Raw genomic sequence first — 19,837 nt, 5'->3', positions numbered from 1 at the left:
ACATCTGAAATGTTATTACATCAGAAAAAGGAGTGGTGGTAGCCGTGTTAGTCCACTCTTAAAGGTTATCAATAGAAATCAAACAAAATAAAACGTGGAAAAGAAAATAAGATGATACCTTTTTTATTGGACATAACTTAACACATTTCTTGATTAGCTTTCGAAGGTTGCCCTTCTTCGTCAGATCGGAAATAAGCAAATGTGGTAGCAGATAGTATATATAAGAGAAACATCAAAGCATTACTTTGACAGTCTGACAGAGTAGGACGGTGGGGTATGCATGGGGATATCAAAGCATTTCATTGATATTCTAATAGGATGGGTGTGGGTAGGTGAGAGGAGGGTGATAAACAGAGAAATAAACAGAGAAATACAACTTTATGGTTTATAATGGGCTAGAAAACCCAGATCCTTATTAAGTCCTGTCTGTTGGGTGTCAAAATATTCAATCATTCTGACTTCAAAGGCCTTGCGTTCCTGTATTGTTTTAAAGTTACCTTTCAGGATTCTCACTGTGAAATCACTGGTGCAGTGTTCTGGTCTTGTAAAGTGTTGGCCCACAGGGGTGGGGGCCTGACTGGCACCGGCTATTTTCATGTGATGTCTGTGCAGATTGAATTTTGTCTTAAGCATCTGGCCTGTTTCTCCAATATAGCATCCTTCGTTACATTTTTTACACTGAGTGATATACAGTGGTGGAAATAAGTATTTGATCCCTTGCTGATTTTGTAAGTTTGCCCACTGACAAAGACATGAGCAGCCCATAATTGAAGGGTAGGTTATTGGTAACAGTGAGAGATAGCACATCACAAATTAAATCCGGAAAATCACATTGTGGAAAGTATATGAATTTATTTGCATTCTGCAGAGGGAAATAAGTATTTGATCCCCCACCAACCAGTAAGAGATCTGGCCCCTACAGACCAGGTAGATGCTCCAAATCAACTCGTTACCTGCATGACAGACAGCTGTCGGCAATGGTCACCTGTATGAAAGACACCTGTCCACAGACTCAGTGAATCAGTCAGACTCTAACCTCTACAAAATGGCCAAGAGCAAGGAGCTGTCTAAGGATGTCAGGGACAAGATCATACACCTGCACAAGGCTGGAATGGGCTACAAAACCATCAGTAAGACGCTGGGCGAGAAGGAGACAACTGTTGGTGCCATAGTAAGAAAATGGAAGAAGTACAAAATGACTGTCAATCGACAAAGGATCTGGGGCTCCACGCAAAATCTCACCTCGTGGGGTATCCTTGATCATGAGGAAGGTTAGAAATCAGCCTACAACTACAAGGGGGGAACTTGTCAATGATCTCAAGGCAGCTGGGACCACTGTCACCACGAAAACCATTGGTAACACATTACATAACGGATTGCAATCCTGCAGTGCCCGCAAGGTCCCCCTGCTCCGGAAGGCACATGTGACGGCCCGTCTGAAGTTTGCCAGTGAACACCTGGATGATGCCGAGAGTGATTGGGAGAAGGTGCTGTGGTCAAGATGAGACAAAAATTGAGCTCTTTGGCATGAACTCAACTCGCCGTGTTTGGAGGAAGAGAAATGCTGCCTATGACCCAAAGAACACCGTCCCCACTGTCAAGCATGGAGGTGGAAATGTTATGTTTTGGGGGTGTTTCTCTGCTAAGGGCACAGGACTACTTCACCGCATCAATGGGAGAATGGATGGGGCCATGTACCGTACAATTCTGAGTGACAACCTCCTTCCCTCCGCCAGGGCCTTAAAATGGGTCGTGGCTGGGTCTTCCAGCACGACAATGACCCAAAACATACAGCCAAGGCAACAAAGGAGTGGCTCAGGAAGAAGCACATTAGGGTCATGGAGTGGCCTAGCCAGTCACCAGACCTTAATCCCATTGAAAACTTATGGAGGGAGCTGAAGCTGCGAGTTGCCAAGCGACAGCCCAGAACTCTTAATGATTTAGAGATGATCTGCAAAGAGGAGTGGACCAAAATTCCTCCTGACATGTGTGCAAACCTCATCATCAACTACAGAAGACGTCTGACCGCTGTGCTTGCCAACAAGGGTTTTGCCACCAAGTATTAGGTCTTGTTTGCCAGAGGGATTAAATACTTATTTCCCTCTGCAGAATGCAAATAAATTCATATACTTTCCACAATGTGATTTTCCGGATTTAATTTGTGATGTGCTATCTCTCACTGTTACCAATAACCTACCCTTCAATTATGGGCTGCTCATGTCTTTGTCAGTGGGCAAACTTACAAAATCAGCAAGGGATCAAATACTTATTTCCACCACTGTATACCACATTGGAAGATGAGCATGAAAAGTAGTCCTTTATGTTGAATATTTTTCCCTTGTGAATGACTGTGGGGTCCTGTGAAATTTCTCTGTTTATCACCCTCCTCTCACCTACCCACACCCATCCTATTAGAATATCAATGAAATGCTTTGATGTCCCCATGCATACCCCCACCCTCCCACTCTGTCAGACTGTCAAAGTAATGCTTTGATGTTTCTCTTATATATACTATCTGCTACCACATTTGCTTATTTCTGATCTGACGAAGAAGGGCAACCTTCGAAAGCTAATCAAGAAATGTGTTAAGTTATGTCCAATAAAAAAGGTACCATCTTCTTTTCTTTTCCATGTTTTATTTTGTGTTTGATTTCTATTGATAATCAGAAAAAGGAAAAACTCCATTTAACCCTTGAAACATTAAAACTAGCACCTTAAACTGTGCTCGATATCTTACAGGTAACCAGTGCAAAACTTTCAACACAGATGACTTGCTCATACTTCCCCAAATGCCCAATCATATGGGCAGCAGCATTCTGTATCATTCGTAATGCATCAATTTTATTCTGTGAAATACCTAGATAAAGGTTATTACAAAAATCAAGTCTAGACAAAACTAAACTCTGTACAAGGATCCTCATATGCTGCACGCATTGGTCTCAACTTTGCAACTACACGCAAATAATAAAAACACATCTGAACAATTTTCATCACTTGATTCTGAAAAAAAAGATCATAATCTAACTGTATACCCAAATTCCTCAGAGTAGTCCTAATAGGGTTCCCAACGATTTGTCTCAATACATTAGGGTTGAATCAAACTATGCTTGATTCCGAAAGAAATTGAAAACTTTTTTACTTGATAAGTTTTGAGGTTTTACCTTGCTTTAGATTGTTGATATATATTTTTTTATAATTTAAATTTTTATAATGTAATTCCCCATTGGTAATTATATAGGTTTCTTATGTTGTAAGCTACCCTAGAACCTCCAGTGTGTATTTGCGCAGCAAATAAGTTTTGAATTAGATTTATTATTTTTACAGTATTGCTTAAGTTTGAATTATAATGCTTTTGCTTAAGTTTGAATTATAATGTTTTTGGGGCTGATATTCATATCGCAGGAGGCCGCCCTGATAACTCCTGCGGTCAGCAGCAAACCTTGAAATTCAATGTTGAGCCATATCCGGTGACCAGCATTGAATTTCTGGGGGTTTTTGGTTGCTATGAACATAGCTGGTTAAGCTGATATTCATTGGCTTAACCGGCTAAGTTATATTAGCCAAAAATAGACCTTCTATTTATGCGGGTCTATCTGGCCGCTAAGCTTAGCCAGTCAGCCAAAATACTACTACTACTATTCATTTCTATAGCACTAGTAGACATACGCAACACTGTACACATTAGATGCAGGTACTTTCTCTGTCCCTAGAGAGCTCACAATATAAGTTTTCGTATCTGGGGCAATGGAAGGTTAAATGACTTGCCCAAGGTCACAAGGAGCTGCAGTGGGAATGAAACCCAGGTTGCCAGGATCAAAACCCGTTGCACTAACCATTAGGCTGCTCCTCCACTCTTGGCACTAACTGGCTATGTTACGTAACACAGCCACTAACTGGGCTAGTCACTAAGCGCTGAGATAGCCAGCTATCTCAGCTGAATTTCAGCACTTAGCTGGCTTAAGACTATTTAACCAGCCAGGAGCTGTTCCTGACAGGTTAAATAGCACTGAACACTGGGCGGCAAATATATATATTTGAACTGATTACCTATATAAGATATCTTTTGAACAATTTATACAGTGTTATTTTACTGCTAGGACCTCTGACGCAGGTACCTGCCGAAACACAGCTGTGTCAGGTCAACAACAAAATTTATAACCAGAATGTGGCTCCAGTGACATCATTATCCCCCTGGCCACCTCCGCTTTTTGCTGTTTGTTTTCTGCAGTACGTTTTTGTTCTTCTCCTATTTCTCTTCTCAGTATTCAAAGGTGCCAGCCAGCACCTAAAGTTAAGCACCAATGAAAAACCTTACTCTTATACTCAGTGGCACTCTCCATTTAACAAGTATTATTGGATATGCACATACCTGGGAACTATGCCCAGGGTATTTTGGTGGATCCTAGGCAAATAAGCATCTTGGGCACACTTATCATAATACAAAAATATTTTATAAGTACCACAAAAAGGGCCTCATGTGCCTTTGCATATAGAGGAGGAAGGAGCAGATAAAACGTACTGCTTATCAACTCTTCCTGTCAACTAGAGGACAACAGGGAGAATAGACAGACCTCTGCAGCTGTGGTTCTGGTCCCCATTTTCCCCTACTGAACTAGCCCATCTGAGGAGGCCCTTCTAAACATTAGGACCTTAGGCACACAACTAATTTGCCTGTGCCTTAATTCTGCTATAACCATGTTGGTACTTATATGGGGTGTAGTTTGGGCAGAGTGAAGGTGGAGGCTGTGATGCACATATCTATTATAAAATATGCATATACACACATGTGGATTACACACATAGATTTACAGTTTCTTTACAGCAGATGTAAATTTGTGCATTGGTATTTTTGCGCTATTAGGGCTGAATCTGGAAGCCTAATTTATAAAGGCACATAGATGCCTATATTGCTTTTATAAAACGGACACCTTTTTTGAAGTTCTCACATGGGTGTTCTGTTATAAAATTAAGCCCTAAAAGAACATTTTCCAAAATGAAAAGGCACCTATTAGAATTAATACAAAATATTTAAAGCAGTTTTTTTTTTAATTATCAGAATGTAAAGTCATTAGATAAGAGTCCATTGGCTTGTCCTGCCAACTGATCTATTCCATTCTAAGTTCATGCAGCTTAGAAGAAATCTTCACCTGCCCAGTGGCTACGTAGTCTTTCACTGGATGAATGGCTAGGCTGAGGATGTCATCATCATGACCAAGATAGAATCTCTGAGAATGTTGCTGCCTGTTGTACACCACACCTGCTGCAGCAATATGGTAGACTACCTCACCAGTCTGAGTGTAGAATAAATTATTTCGACAATCATATCCTCTGTAGCTGAAATAAATATAATTGAAAAGAAAATTGAATAATGGCAGCCAGTTAATAAAGTTGAAAGTAAACCCTTGCTTCTGCAGCAGTAGCAGCTTCTCTTTCTCTCAGCCTTACTGAAAGAGTAATACTAGCTCATTTCTCCCTTCACCAGGTTCCAATCCTAATAACAGCAGCTTCTCTCTCCCCAAACTCCACTTCTAGCAGGAGCAACTTTTTCCTCTTCTCAGGCCACACTCCCCCTGGCAAAAATTCCTGCCAAGCTCTGCTTCTGATTAGAGAACTTCCTCGCCCCCCCCCCCCCCAACCCTGCTATCAGCATCAACACTCCACTCTACATCTGGACCCTACTAATAGCAGCAGCAGCTCCTCTCATCCTTGTGTCCTATTCCTAGCAGCAGTAATTATTTTCCTCTTCTTGCTACTCCCACTCCCACCAGCTCCTAACTCCTTAAGCCCTATACCAGTGCTTATCAATCTGTTTGTGGTCACGACCCACTGATCGCGACCACTGATCGCAGCTAAATGAAACTGTGTGACCCCCTGTAGATGCAGAATAATGATCTGCACCTATAGAGAGCACATCTAGGTTGCAACCCCAAACATGGGTTCTGTGCCCCCATTTGGTGTCCAAACACACAGTTAGGGAAGATATGCCCTATACCCAAAAGAAAGTTTCTCTAGTCTTCTCCCATTTCCCCCTGCTTCAGCACAGAGATAACAAGTCACATAAATGGAGGGGATTTAATGTATACATGCTGAGATTCCTCCTTTCATGCATTCTGAAAGCTGGGAGTGAGAATAATAAGCTACTGTAGGGTTCCCCAGGCCCTGCAGGCAGGAAGAGGCACTGAAATTGTGGGGTTCCCTAGGTCCAAGATAAGCATCGACTAGGAAGGCAGGGAAGCCATAAGCTCCTGAAACCTTGATCAGATTGAGCCAAGTGGGGCCTCGAATAGCAGTTAAAAACTGAACCCGCAGCTCCCAAAGAAGAGAGCACTGATAAGGTCTCCAGATTTGGTGGAAGGGTGCTCAGCAGAGCGAATTATATAGAGGACATTTTCCTACCTGCAGGCCTCCTTGAGCCACACTGGTCAGCAGGAACTGTCCAGCATCAGCACATTGGCATCAGGAGGGACAGGTTCATGGATCATCAGGCACTCAATACACACAATCCAATACTCATGTCAGTCACAAGAACCAGAAAATGACACACCCCTACATGCCTCCACACACTCAGATTGAAAAAAATTGTAAACATGCAATGGATGATGTATTATCTGCTGATATCCTGACTAATTTGTTACCAGATAGCTGCCTTCAACAGCAAGCACAACATACCAATTCTGATGACATCCAGAGTCTGCCTGCGATAGTTAACAAATGACACAGAACAATTGACTCCAGTCGAAAAGACGCATTAAACGCTAGAGACTACAGAGCCAAATGTCAATTAGTTCATTATAGATTATGTCAAACAACATTCTGGTTCCAAACTGCCCAGTCCCATTTGTTATATCAATGCAAGGTCCATAGTTAACAAGGCAGATATTATCAGAGACTGGCTGGAGGAAGACCAACTGGGACTACTCTTTATAACTGAAACATGACTAAGATTCCATAATGACCCAGTGATCGGGGATATGCCTGAAAGGTTATAAAATCACAAACCTCATCCGGGCCACAAAGAGAGGGGGCAGCATCACCATTCTATAAAAATCATTCTTTAAACTCGAACTTCTCACTTTATAACCCCATCAATAGAAATTATGGCTTGTAAACTCAATGACCACACATTACAGGGAAACATTTGTTTTACGCTATTCTACCACCCACCTGGCAATTGGATGGCTGCACAGGATGCTTTTATGGATTTTGTTTCACACACCTGCACCCACAATGACAATGTAATCCTATTAGGCGACACAAACCTACATTTAGACTGCAAGAGCAACAGAGACACTCAGAACCTATTGGACTTCTTATACATGTGGAACTTCCAACAACTGACAGATAATCCCACCCACAACAAAGAGCACAAGCTAGACATACTAGTTTACAGACTCAAGAACAATTAAGAGATGAGATTCAGGGATATCCTAGGACCTAGGGTCACCAACCCCATGGTGGGATCACAGAAAGCTAAAATTCATCCTGGATTGGCCAGAACAAGATAATAAGAAAATCTGTAATGTCCCACCGAATTCCTCTAAATCAAGAGGCACAATTGACGCTGGCCATTTCTGGAACATCATGAATGAGAGCTCTGTGCAGGACCAACCTGAGACTAATACCTTCCTCAATCAATGGGACGAGATGCCTCATCTAACACTGGACAAAATAGCACCGTAGAAGCTGAAATGTAAACACAGAAGAAAAGCCTCTTCCTGGTTCAATCAGGAACTCACGCAGCTGAAAGGCCTGTAGATGGATAGAGAGGAAATGGATTTGCAGCAAATCCAATGAAAGCAGAGTGCAATGGAGCAAACTGATCCAAACTTACAAGTCAGAGATCAAAAAAGCCAAAACTAAATACTATGAAGGCTATGTAGGTGGAGCCCAACTGGACTTCAGAAAGCTTTTCAGGTTACTTAACTGACTGTTGGACACACAGGATCTGACTGCAGATAACAAAACATCCACCCTCGGTCTAGGAATTGGCAAACTACTTCGAGCAGTAAGTCACCACTATCAGAAGAGGACTGCCCACTATGAGTGACACAGGGGAATATCTGTATGATACAAGAAACGCAGAGGATGCCCTGTCAGCAGACAGATTATGGTCCTATTTCACACCACCCTCTACAGACATGGTCAAATGCTTTGTGCACAGATAAGCCAAATCCAATGCTTACTAGATGACTGTCCAAATTTCCTACTGAAGAACGCCCCCAACACGTTCATACACAGACGACAGAGGGTGGTGGTAAATGGAGTTTGCTCGGAGGAGGGAAAGGGGGAGTGCCTCAGGGATCGGTGCTGGGGCCGATTCTGTTCAATATATTTGTGAGCGACATTGCCGAAGGGTTAGAAGGTAAAGTTTGCCTATTTGCGGATGATACTAAGATTTGCAACAGAGTGGACACCCGGGAGGGAGTGGAAAGCATGAAAAGGGATCTGAGGAAGCTAGAAGAATGGTCTAAGGTTTGGCAATTAAAATTCAATGCGAAGAAATGCAAAGTGATGCATTTAGGGAGTAGAAACCCACGAGAGACTTATGTGTTAGATAGGGAGAGTCTGATAGGTACTGAGGGGGAGAGGGATCTTGGGGTGATAGTATCCGAGGATCTGAAGGCGACGAAACAGTGTGACAAGGCTGTGGCCGTAGCAAGAAGGTTACTAGGCTGTATAGAGAGAGGTGTGATCAGCAGAAGAAAGGAAGTGCTGATGCCCCTGTACAAGTCGTTGGTGAGGCCCCACCTGGAGTATTGTGTTCAGTTTTGGAGGCCGTACCTCGCGAAGGATGTTAAAAAAATGGAAGCGGTGCAAAGAAAAGCTATGAGAATGGTATGGGATTTGCGTTCCAAGACGTATGAGCAGAGACTTGCTGACCAGAACATGTATACCCTGGAGGAAAGGAGGAACAGGGGTGATATGATACAGACGTTCAAATACTTGAAAGGTATTAATCCGCAAAAAAATCTTTTCCGGAGATGGGAAGGCGGTAGAACGAGACGACATGAAATGAGATTGAAGGGGGGCAGACTCACAAAAAATGTCAGGAAGTATTTTTTCACGGAGAGGGTGGTGGATGCTTGGAATGCCCTCCCGCGGGAGGTGGTGGAGATGAAAACGGTAACGGAATTCAAACATGCGTGGGATGTGCATAAAGGAATCCTGTGCAGTAGGAATGGATCCTCAGAAGCTTAGCCAAAATTGGGTGGCGGAGCAGGTGGGGGAAGAGAGGTTGGTAGTTGGGAGGCGAGGATAGTGGAGGGCAGACTTATACGGTCTGTGCCAGAGCCGGAGATGGGAGGCGGGACTGGTGGTTGGGAGGCGGGAAATACTGCTGGGCAGACTTGTACGGTATGTGCCCTGAAAAAGGCAGGTACAAATCAAGGTAAGGTATACACATATGAGTTTATCTTGTTGGGCAGACTGGATGGACCATGCAGGTCTTTTTCTGCCGTCATCTACCATGTGACTATGTTACTATGTAATCTTACTAAATACATCACCTTCATGTTTCACAGGGGCCAATTCCCAAGGGAGGAATTATCTTAACCTCCATTCCAAAAAATAGGAAGCTCACACAGGATGTAGTATCAAATTACAGACCCGTGGCCTCCATCCCCTTACTTACAAAGGAGATGGAAGGCATAGCTACAGCACAACTCATGGAATATATGATGCATTTTTCAATACTGCACAGTTCTTAATTGGGCTTCCGCTCTAGATACAGTACTGAAAATTTTCTAACAGCCTTGGTGACAGAGCTGAGAAAGGAAATCAGCATGGGCAGGAGGGTCATCATGATCCTCCAGTTCAACGACTAAGAGCCTACTTTTCAAAAAATAACTTCTGCATCTCGGTCCAAAGTTTTGCTCTGTCCCAGGTAGACTACTGTAATGCGGTCTATGTGGGATGCCGGGAATACACCCTCAAAAAGCTAAAACAATACAAAACACCTCAGCGCATTTGATCTGTGGCGCATCCAGATACGACCATGCCACACCACTGCTGCACTGACTGCCAATAAAAGAAAGAGTAGTTTTCAAAATTTGTGCATGCATATACCAGGTAGTCTATGGTACTGCATCCAGCTATATGATGTCATTAGTAGAACTACCGCTACCAAACATCTAGAAGAAACTGAGACTCCACCACTTCCCAAGCTGTAAAGGGGTAGTCTATAAATCAGCCCATACCATCAACCTTCCATATAATGCGGTCAAATGGTGGAATGCTTTGCACAAAAACAAACGACACCACCTACAAAAGCTTTTGTAAACAACTGAAAACATTTTTATACAATAAACTAGTAAAAAAGGCCCGTTTCTGTATGAAAGGAAACGGGCGCTAGCAAGGTTTTCCTGCCCCCCCTCGCTCTCTCCCTCTGTCCCCTCCAAGTCCCACGGCCCCCTTTCCTCCCCTCCGATTTCCATGGCTTCCTCCCTCCCTCCCTCTGTCACTCTCCTTCACTCTGTCCTCCTTCTGAGTTCCAGTCCCCCCTCCCTCCCCCAACGTGCATGTCGCCCCCCCTCCAAAATCGCCAACCCCCCACTCCCACCGGGGTCCCGGCGGCAGCATTGAAGAGCGAGCAGGCTCAGCGAGTCTGCTGCCTTCCCTTCTCTTCGCTCTGAGCTCCTCTGACTCTGGTCCCGCCCTCATTTCCTGTTTCCGCAAGGGCGGGACCAGAGTCAGAGCTCAGAGCGAAGAGAAGGGAAGGCAGCAGACTCGCTGAGCCTACTTGCTCTTCAATGCTTCCGCCGGGACCCCAGTAAGAGGAGGAGGAGGAGGGGGTAGATAGCCTCCTGCATGCAGGGACGCCGCTTCCGACAGTTTTTTTTTTCGCTTGTGTTTCAGCTGTTCCTGTGGTCCCGCCCTGAAGGGGCGAGACCACAGGAACAGCTGAAACAGAAGTGGAAGAAAAGGCTGTCGGTAGCGGCGTCCCTGTGTGCAGGAGTTAAGAACTTTTAAGCAGGTGGCTGTTATGAAAGGGAGGGCGAGAGAAGGGTGGAGTGGGAGTGGGGTCCTGAAATGTCAGAAGGGGGTTTGGGGGGGTGTTTGCGGCGCCATTACCGTCGTCGGAGCTCCAGTAGCACTACCAGTAGTTTTCATCTCTAACGTTCTGTTTTGCCTGTGTCTGTAGTTGGTCTGCTGGGATCTCGTCATAATGCGGCCAGTGACGTCAGTGTGTTCTAATGTGCCTAGCAGACCAACTTCAAGGAAGCCACGGTCCCAGGCAGGTTAGAACGTTGGAGGTGAGAATTATTATATAGGATTTCTGTTGATAGATGTGACTTAGAACAGAGTTGCAAGGCATACCCGATAATCAAAGCTTGATCTTGTACTCCGCCCGCTCCCACACTGGACCTTTTCACTTCCTATGGGCTTTGTGCCTATTACCAAGGAGCAGTCTACCCTCCACTAGATCTCCCCCCTATTCTTGCAACCACAACTATATTGCTCACTGCCCTGTCATGCATCCCTAACCATGTATATCTGCGTTATTTTATGTAAGCCAAATAGAACTGAATTCTCAACCCGGATAATTGTGGGGTATAAATCCAATAAATTTTAAAATGTAAAGCAGCCCTGGGGTGTTGAATAAAGAATGTGATAAGGAAAACCCAGCAAGGGGTGGGGGGAGGTAATGACAGTGACGAGAGAAGGGTTTGGCTAAGACCAGAAAGGAAACAGTTACTGAGGGGAGGGGGTGATTTAACTCAGAGAGGAAGAAGTTTGCTTGGGTATAGCTGGGGCAATTGAGGTCAAGGGAGATTTTCTGAAGGGGGCTATATGGGTGATCAAGGTTAAGGGGCAATAGTGATTGAGGCCAAAGAGAAGGGGTTGCTTTGTAGGGATGGTATGGCTATATACCCTGTGGCAGCCGTTATGAATTATCCCATGTTGTGCTCTTCACCTGTTTCAACATGCGCTTGACTGAGTAACTAGCAGGACCCATTTTAGAAATTTCATCAATCATGCAGAACCCATCTCCACTAACTTTCTTATTCTAAAGAAAGACCTGATAAAAGCAAATGTTAAAAGTACACCATCTATAGAGGAATGTACAGAAAAATGTTTGGGTCACACACCATACACAAACATTACAGTTCTACAGATTTGTCGTATTTTATCTACATCCTGCCTTTATATATAAGATTATCTTTAATATAAGGCCATATTTGTTGTATTTGTATGAACTGATCAGAGACAAGAATAATGGTACAGGGAAATGCATCTGCATATTTATAAATAAAATATAAACATAGTAACAATTCAATATACTGATGCCTTTCCCTAGACCACTGTACATTGTTTCCTCCAAAACATTATCAGGAAATTTAAGAAGGGAAGGGAAGGGAAATGGGACTTAATATACCACCTTTCTGAGGTTTTTGCAACTACATTCAAAACGGTTTACATATATTCAGGTACTTATTTTGTACCAGGGGCAATGGAGGGTTAAGTGACTTGCCCAGAGTCACAAGGAGCTGCAGTGGGAATCAAACTCAGTTCCCCAGGATCAACGTCCACTGCATTAACTACTACCGGTAGGCTACTCCTCCACAAAAGATATATGCAGACTAATAAATTAAATTTTCTTTCCTTGGAGTCCCTTCAGACCATTCCAGATGCTTGGGTATTTGCTCTCCCACCAGCAGGTGGAGTCTAAAAACTACTGAATTATGACATCATTGTATATAGAATTCTGTGCTACCTGGACCCAGCCAGTGTGTTCTTTACAAAGCAGTAAGAAGCAAACTCCCTAAACATCTAAACTTTTTCATAAATTTCTAAAGAACACCAATGACAGATATATCAAAATTTTTTAGCAGCCCTAACAAGGACTTGAGAGAGGAAAAAAGGGAGGATGAAAGCGAAACTAATGTACCTTCTTCAAACTGAAAAGAATATATACAAAGACATAAGGCAAGTTCTGGAATGGTCTGGAGGGACTCAAGGAAAGAAAATTAGTAAGCAAGACCTAATTTAACTTTCTTCATTATCCTTCTGGACAATTCCAGATGCTTGGGATATACCGAAGCAGAATTCCTCAAGAACAGGACCCTGTTCTAACTGTGGACAACACACTGAACCAGAAGGCTGTACCTTGCCTGGATTGTACATTTAATTTTTTATTTTTTTTTATTTATGCATTTAAAAACATACATCACTCTCAAACAAGTGAAACAAGAAATTAGAAAGACAATAACCTACAAATAAAAACATAAAAGAAAAAGGTAAAAGTATGCCTTACCTGATAATTTTCTTTCCTTTAGTCACAGCAGATTAATCCAGAAACCAGTGGGTTGTATCTGTCTACCAGCAGGTGGAGGTAGAGAACTAAATTGCCGTGAGCTATACCAGAGTACAATCCTCATAGCATCATTACAAAGCAGTGGCAACTGAAGAAACGAACTACTGAAAACTTCCTTGCAACTATAATCATAAGAATGTGACCCATGTCGCCGAACATCAGTGCCAACATGGCAACTATAGACAATCCTTTTCTCTGTGAATTATATATTCATTTCTTACATATGACAATCCCCTCTGAAAATAAGCCACAGGTATCTGTTCCGAAGGAAACGTTAGCAGAATCAAGGAATGGACGGTATAGTTTTATTCAGGGTGGGATCCTGGATTAATCTGCTGCAACTAGAGGAAAGAAAATTATCAGGTAAGGTATAATTTTACTTTCCATAGCATCAGCAGCAGATGAATCCAGAAACTAGTGGGATGTATCAAAGCACTTCCTACATAGGGTGGGAAGCAAAAGCTCCCCGAGTTATAACTGTGGCTCCAAAACACGCATCCACGCTGCCATGTCTATTCTGTAATGTTTAGAAAAAGAATGTAATGATGCCCGTGTTGCCACCCAACAAGTCTCTTCCAACGATAGAACCCCTGTTTCTGTCCAAGAAGTAGCTTGAGACCGAGTCGAATGAGCGTGTAGACCCGCCGGAAGGGAACGCCCCACCAGGACATACGCCAACTCAATGGCCTCCCTAATCCAACATGCGATGGTAGCCTTGGATGCAGCTTCCCCTCTAAGAGGCCCCGCCAACAGAATGGATAGATAGTCCGAATGCCTAAAATCATTCGAAACTTGCAGATACTGTATCAGAGCCCTCCGAACATCCAATAACCGAAGGGAGACAAACTGAGTATGATATTCCTCCTGCTGAAAAGAAGGAAGGAAAATATCCTGATTAAGGTGGAAAGCTGAAACCACCATAGGAAGGACGGATGGAACCGTTCGCAAAGAAACGCCTGCCTCCGAAAACCAAAGAAATGGTTCCCTGCAGAATAATGCCTAAATCTCAGAAACCCTGCGCTGAAACTAAAGCTACCAACATCACTGTTTTGAGGGTCAAATCCTTCTCTGACACCTTGCAAAGTGGCTCAAACGGAGCCCACCCTAAGGCCTGAACAACCAAATTCAGATTCCAATTAGAACACGAGCGCCGGCAAGGGGGACGAAGATAAACAACTCCCCACAAAAACTAAAAGATAGCCAGGTGAGACGCAAAAGAAGCCCCAGAAAGGCGACCTCGAAAGCAGGAAAGTGCCACTAGCTGAACTCTTAGCGAATTATAGTCCAAACCCTTCTAGACACCTTCCTGCAAAAAATCTAATATTTGGGAAACAGAAGCCTGCGAGGGCTCCCATCCCCACAGCTCACACCAATTAGAAAAGATACATCACACCCAAGCATACGCAGTAGTGGTGGATCACTTACAAGCCTGTAAAAGAGTGGCTATAACTGAGCCCAAATAGCCCTTCCTTCTCAATCTCGACATCTCAATGGTCAAGCTGTAAGACCAAAGCGGAAGGGATCTTCCATCAGAATGGATCACTAATCCCCGGTGTCTACTGATTCTGAGCAAGACTCGGCTGATGAGCGGCCACGGTGGAAACACATACAACAGTTTTGCTTGTGGCCACGGTTGAAGAAGTGTATCGATACCTTTGGAAATGGCATCCTTCCGCCTGCTGTTGAATCTCTTCACTTTGGCATTTCGACGAGTCGCCATGAGATCGATTTCAGGCCAGCCCCACCGATCGCAAATAAGTTGAAATGCTTTGTCCGACAACTGCCACTCCGCTGCATCCAGAAGATGCTGACAGAGAAAGTCCGCCTTTACATTGTTGAGACCTGCAATGTGAGCCGCCGATAGTCTCCGCCCAAGCCAGAATGCTGCTTGCTTCGACACACAGCATTCTGGGTTCCTCCCTGTCGATTGATGTAAGCTACTGCTGTTATGTTGTCTGAAAACAGTCGTACCGCAGAGCCCTGCAGCAAGTCCCAAAACGCTAACAGAGCGTTCCGGATGGCCCGTAACTCCAACCGATTGATGGACCACGTCATCTTCTCCGTTGACCAGGTCCCCTTCGTGCAGCGAGAGAGACAATGCGCTCCCCAACTGACGAGACTGGCATCTGTTGTCACTATTACCCATTGAGGGGCCGCTAAAGGCATCCCCCACCTCAGGTGGGAGGGGAGAAGCCACCACGCCAAGCTGTGCCACGCTTGAGGCAACCAATGAAGCCACCGAGAGTAATCCTGAGAAACTGGAGACCATTGGCTCAGAAAAGCCAGCTGTAATGGTCTCATATGTGGCTGGGCCCAAGGCACCACCTCAATCGTGGCTGCCATGGATCCCAAGTCTTGCACATAGTCCCATATCCAAAGAATTGGCAGACACAAAAGTCTGCTCACTTGGCCCACTAATTTGAGCCTCCTGCCCTCCGGCAGAGAGACTATCCCCCGTGCAGTGTCAAACTGTACGCCCAGGTACTCTAGCATCTGCGAAGGACAGCGATGACTCTTGGCAAAATTGATTACCCATCCAAGAGATTGAAGGACTTTCACCACTCATTGAGTAGCCAAGTGGCTCTCCGCCTCCAACTATACCCGAATAAGCCAATCGTCCAGATAGAGATGACCTCGAATCCCCTCTTTCCTCAACACAGCCACCACTACCACCATCACCTTGGAAAAGATGCGTGGCGTCATGCCTAATCCGAAAGGAAACGCCCGGAACTGAAAGTGTTGCCCCAGAATCGCAAACCTGGGGAACCCGTGATGCAGAGGCCAAATCGAAATATGCAGACAAGCTTCCCTGAGGTCCAAGGCCGTCAAAAAGTCCTGCGGCTGCACTGCCGCTATGACAGCTCTGAGGGTTTCCACGCGGAAATGACAAACTCTGAGGAACTGGTTTACTATTCGGAGATCGAGAACAGGTCTGAAAGAGCCTCCTTTCTTTGGAACCACAATAGCAAACAGACTTCTTTAAGAACTGAACACAGCTTCTCGTTTTAAGGAAGTCCCACACTGGGATTCCAAGAAAGAATCTGCGACCTGAAAACAGAACTCTATTTTGTAGCCATCTTTAATAACATCAAGAACTCATTGGTCCGAAGTGATTTTGGCCCACCCCTGGTAATAGTGGGTCAGCCGACCCTTTATTTCCAATGTCCCGGAGTGGGTCGGTGTCCCATCATTGGGAAGAGTGAGCGGCTGCACCCTGCTGGGCTGCCACCCCCAGTCCCTTCTTGTCAGCCCGAAAGGAAGTTCTCTGTTGAAATCGAGATCGCTGAAAGGATGAAGATGGTCTACTTGGACAATAACGTCTAGTCTCTCGAAAGCGAGGTTTTGAGGCTCCAGCATGAGCTGAAGACCTTGGCTTGTCTTCTGGCAACCTCTGAAACTTGGAATCTCCCAAATCCTTGACAATCTTCTCCAACTCTTCTCCAAACAATAGTTTGCCTTTAAAGGGTAACTTGGTAAGGCGCTGTTTTGAGCGCAGCCAAAGTAACCGCCGATAAGTGACAGCCAAGGCCATAAGTTTCAATTAAGATTGCACTAGATCATATAAAGCGTCCGCTAGATACAACAAAGCAGTCTCCATCTTAGGCACAACCACCAAGGAAAAGGAGCTAGCTTCCTGCTCATGATCTACAGACTGCTGGGACCACTCAAGAGAAGCTCAAGCCACGTAGGAACTACAAATAGATACCTTAAGGGCCAAAGTGGAAACCTCAAAGGCCTGAGTGGCCTCCAGACGCCTATCTTGCATGTCTTTTAATGCTACTCCCCCTTCCACTGGAAGATGGTTTTCTTAGTTACTGCCGCCACTAAGGCATCAACCCGGGGCAGATCAAACTTCTCCGCTTGGCTTCCCTGCACCGGGTACAAATGAGACATGGTTTTGGATACCTTACGGGACGTGTCAGGATCAGATCATTGAGCAGCTATATTCCTTAACGAAACTTTGATTGTCTCGCATGACTCTTCACAATGTAATCCATAACCAAGTTGTAACGAATTGTATTTCCACCATTCATCTTATATTGTAAGCCACACTGAGCCCGCAAAGAGGTGGGAAAATGTGGGATACAAATGCAATAAAATAAATAAATAAATTTCTTGAATAGCTTCCTTAGCAGGCCTTCTAGTACTCACCATGCGGACATTTACCTTCACCGCCTCCGGGTCCCCAATATGTAAAATGTCTAAGGCCAAGGAAATAAGAGAGGGCAGCTCCTCCCTATGAAAAATGCGCACCACCATGGGGTCAACCAGTTCTTCCGAGATGATCTCCGCTTCCTCTACTTCCTCCGCAGCTGCGGACCTCAACGAGCCAGCAGAAAAACCCGGAAGGGGCAATTGAAAGTGGGCCCACGGAGCCCCTGTCTGACCCAGACTCCATGCACCTGCGCATTTGTCCCTGAGATAAGGCCAGAGGATTAAGGTTTTGAACCAAACTATCCAGGGCCACCTCAGATGCACCTCCATCATCTGGCACAGCAGAAGAGGGCAGGGAGCGTTTTAACAAATAAGCCTGGTGCAAAAGCAAAATGAATTCAGGAGAGAACACCCCCCCCCCCTGCAGGAGAAGATTCCTCATCCCCTGCTGCCAATCCAGCACAGTCCCTCGGTCCCTGAGAAGGTCTCTTACCACCTTCCCACCAGTATCCCTCGGAATTTTGATCAAGGGAGCAGGCACTGACTGCAGTGTGTCAGAAAATGGAACTGCGGGCAAATCCAAAATGGCACCCGCCTCGTCGAGCTCCATGCAGGAAACCAGCGCGCCAGCAGAAAGGGACCCTGAATCACCCCCAAGCGAAGTGGTACAATCTGGACTACACACCCTCGCAGCACACCGGCGCTTCCCGCATTGATAGCAGCGCTTAACTGCCTCTGCTGCTATTAATAATAGCAGGGAGGGCGACAACGAATCGGAGGAAATCAATCCAAAATCACTCACCACACACAGAGGCACATCTAATTACTCTCAAGTATACTGACTCTCTGGTTCAGCACACTGCAGCACCTCCTCAGAAGGGAATTCCCCTGCTGCACAAATAGCAGCATCTGCTCTAACTTGGCTCGCTTTTTTTTGTGTGTGTGTGTGTGTGAGGAGGTTTAGAGAGAATTACAGAGCCAAAACACAGGGAGACACTTCATTCGCAGGGTGAGGCAGGGACCCTGAACACAGTTTGCCTCTAAAGCGGATCAGAAACCACACACACCCCTGATCTCAACTGGCTAAGAACCCAGCAGACTCCAAAAGCAGCAGAAAAGCCCCAGGAGCTGGGACAGATCTGTCCACCACCTGCTGGAGATAGAGATATACTAAATGCTATGAGGGTTGTATTCTGGTATAACTCATGGCAATTTAGTTCTCGATCTCCAACTTCTGGTAGACGGATACAACCCACTGGTTTCTGGATTCATCTGCTGCTGACGCTATGGAAAAAACAATATAATATTAGACCACAAGAGTTATGGAGGAGCCAACAAGAAAAAAAAATTTGTATCAGAAAAAAGTATCAAAAGGCGAGAATCTGGGAGAAACCTCTGCAGCCAGCATATACAGCGTTTAAACTGAGAAGGCAAATTCTGGGGTATAATTACTTCCCTAGTAGACAAAAAAAACAAGGAGCTGTTTGGAGTCAAAGAATAAATAAGAATTACCCTTAAATATTATTAAACAAACACAAGGAAATTTCAACAGAAAACTAGCACCGAGTGCCAAGATGTCAAGATTCTAGGCTTTAAGGCAAGAAACGCGAGATGACTCTTCTGTGTAACATGAGACAAATCAGGAAAAATACTAATTTTGGCTCCCAGAAACTGCTCATTCAAGTATACATTAAGAATAAGGTTTCCGTCAGGTTCAAGTGCAAAACTGACCACCAAAGTGGTATTTTGCATAATCACCTCTAGAAATGATTCCAGAAAGCCAGTTAAGTCCGTACATCCTGTATTTTTGTCTTGTTTTCCAGATTTATCAATGAAGACCTCCCTGCTACCGTTATGTACACTGCTCTTACAAGTGGTGGCAAGGTTTCAGGTGGCAAATCGAGCACTCCCTTACAAATTTCCATACCATATCCACTGCAGGGATTAAAGGTGATTTGGGAAAATTCAGCATCCTTAAATTATTCCGTCTTAATTGGTATTCTAAGGTGCAAATGTTCTTTATCTCTCATTGAAGCAGAGCTTCCATCCATAACAGTTACTAATTTAGATTCCAAGTTAGTCATTCTAGAGGTGTGATTTTCCACAACTCAAGCCTGTTCATCCAAAATACTGTCAGAATTTGAAAAGTCATTCATCAACTGTGTGACCACTGTAGAAAGGGGAGTATTCACTCCTTGAATGGCCTTCCAGAGCGACTCCATTGTCACCTAGGGAAGTTTCTTAACCCTGGGCAACCCGAAGGTAGACTTTCCAATTCAGCTCTACCTGAAAAGAATAGAGCAGGAGCAGAGTCCCAGAACACTCAGCAACAGGAGAGGAAGCAGCAGCTGGCTCTACCTCCAACAC

At 44.6% G+C, this 19,837-nt stretch overlaps 1 protein-coding gene across 1 annotated transcript in view; it reads right to left on the bottom strand.

Annotated features, from left to right (window-relative positions):
- Positions 1-19,837, bottom strand: part of EML6 (EMAP like 6) — a 744,128-nt gene that overhangs the window by 444,260 nt on the left and 280,031 nt on the right. The window contains 1 exon segment of the mRNA XM_030195849.1: positions 5,148-5,334. Within this exon segment, the coding sequence (XP_030051709.1) occupies positions 5,148-5,334 (187 nt within the window).

This window comes from Microcaecilia unicolor, chromosome 3 (assembly GCF_901765095.1).
Source record: "Microcaecilia unicolor chromosome 3, aMicUni1.1, whole genome shotgun sequence".
Taxonomy (NCBI): Eukaryota; Metazoa; Chordata; class Amphibia; order Gymnophiona; family Siphonopidae; genus Microcaecilia; species Microcaecilia unicolor.
The sequence above is the reverse complement of the archived record's forward strand: the minus strand, read 5'-3'. Positions and strand labels throughout refer to the sequence as shown.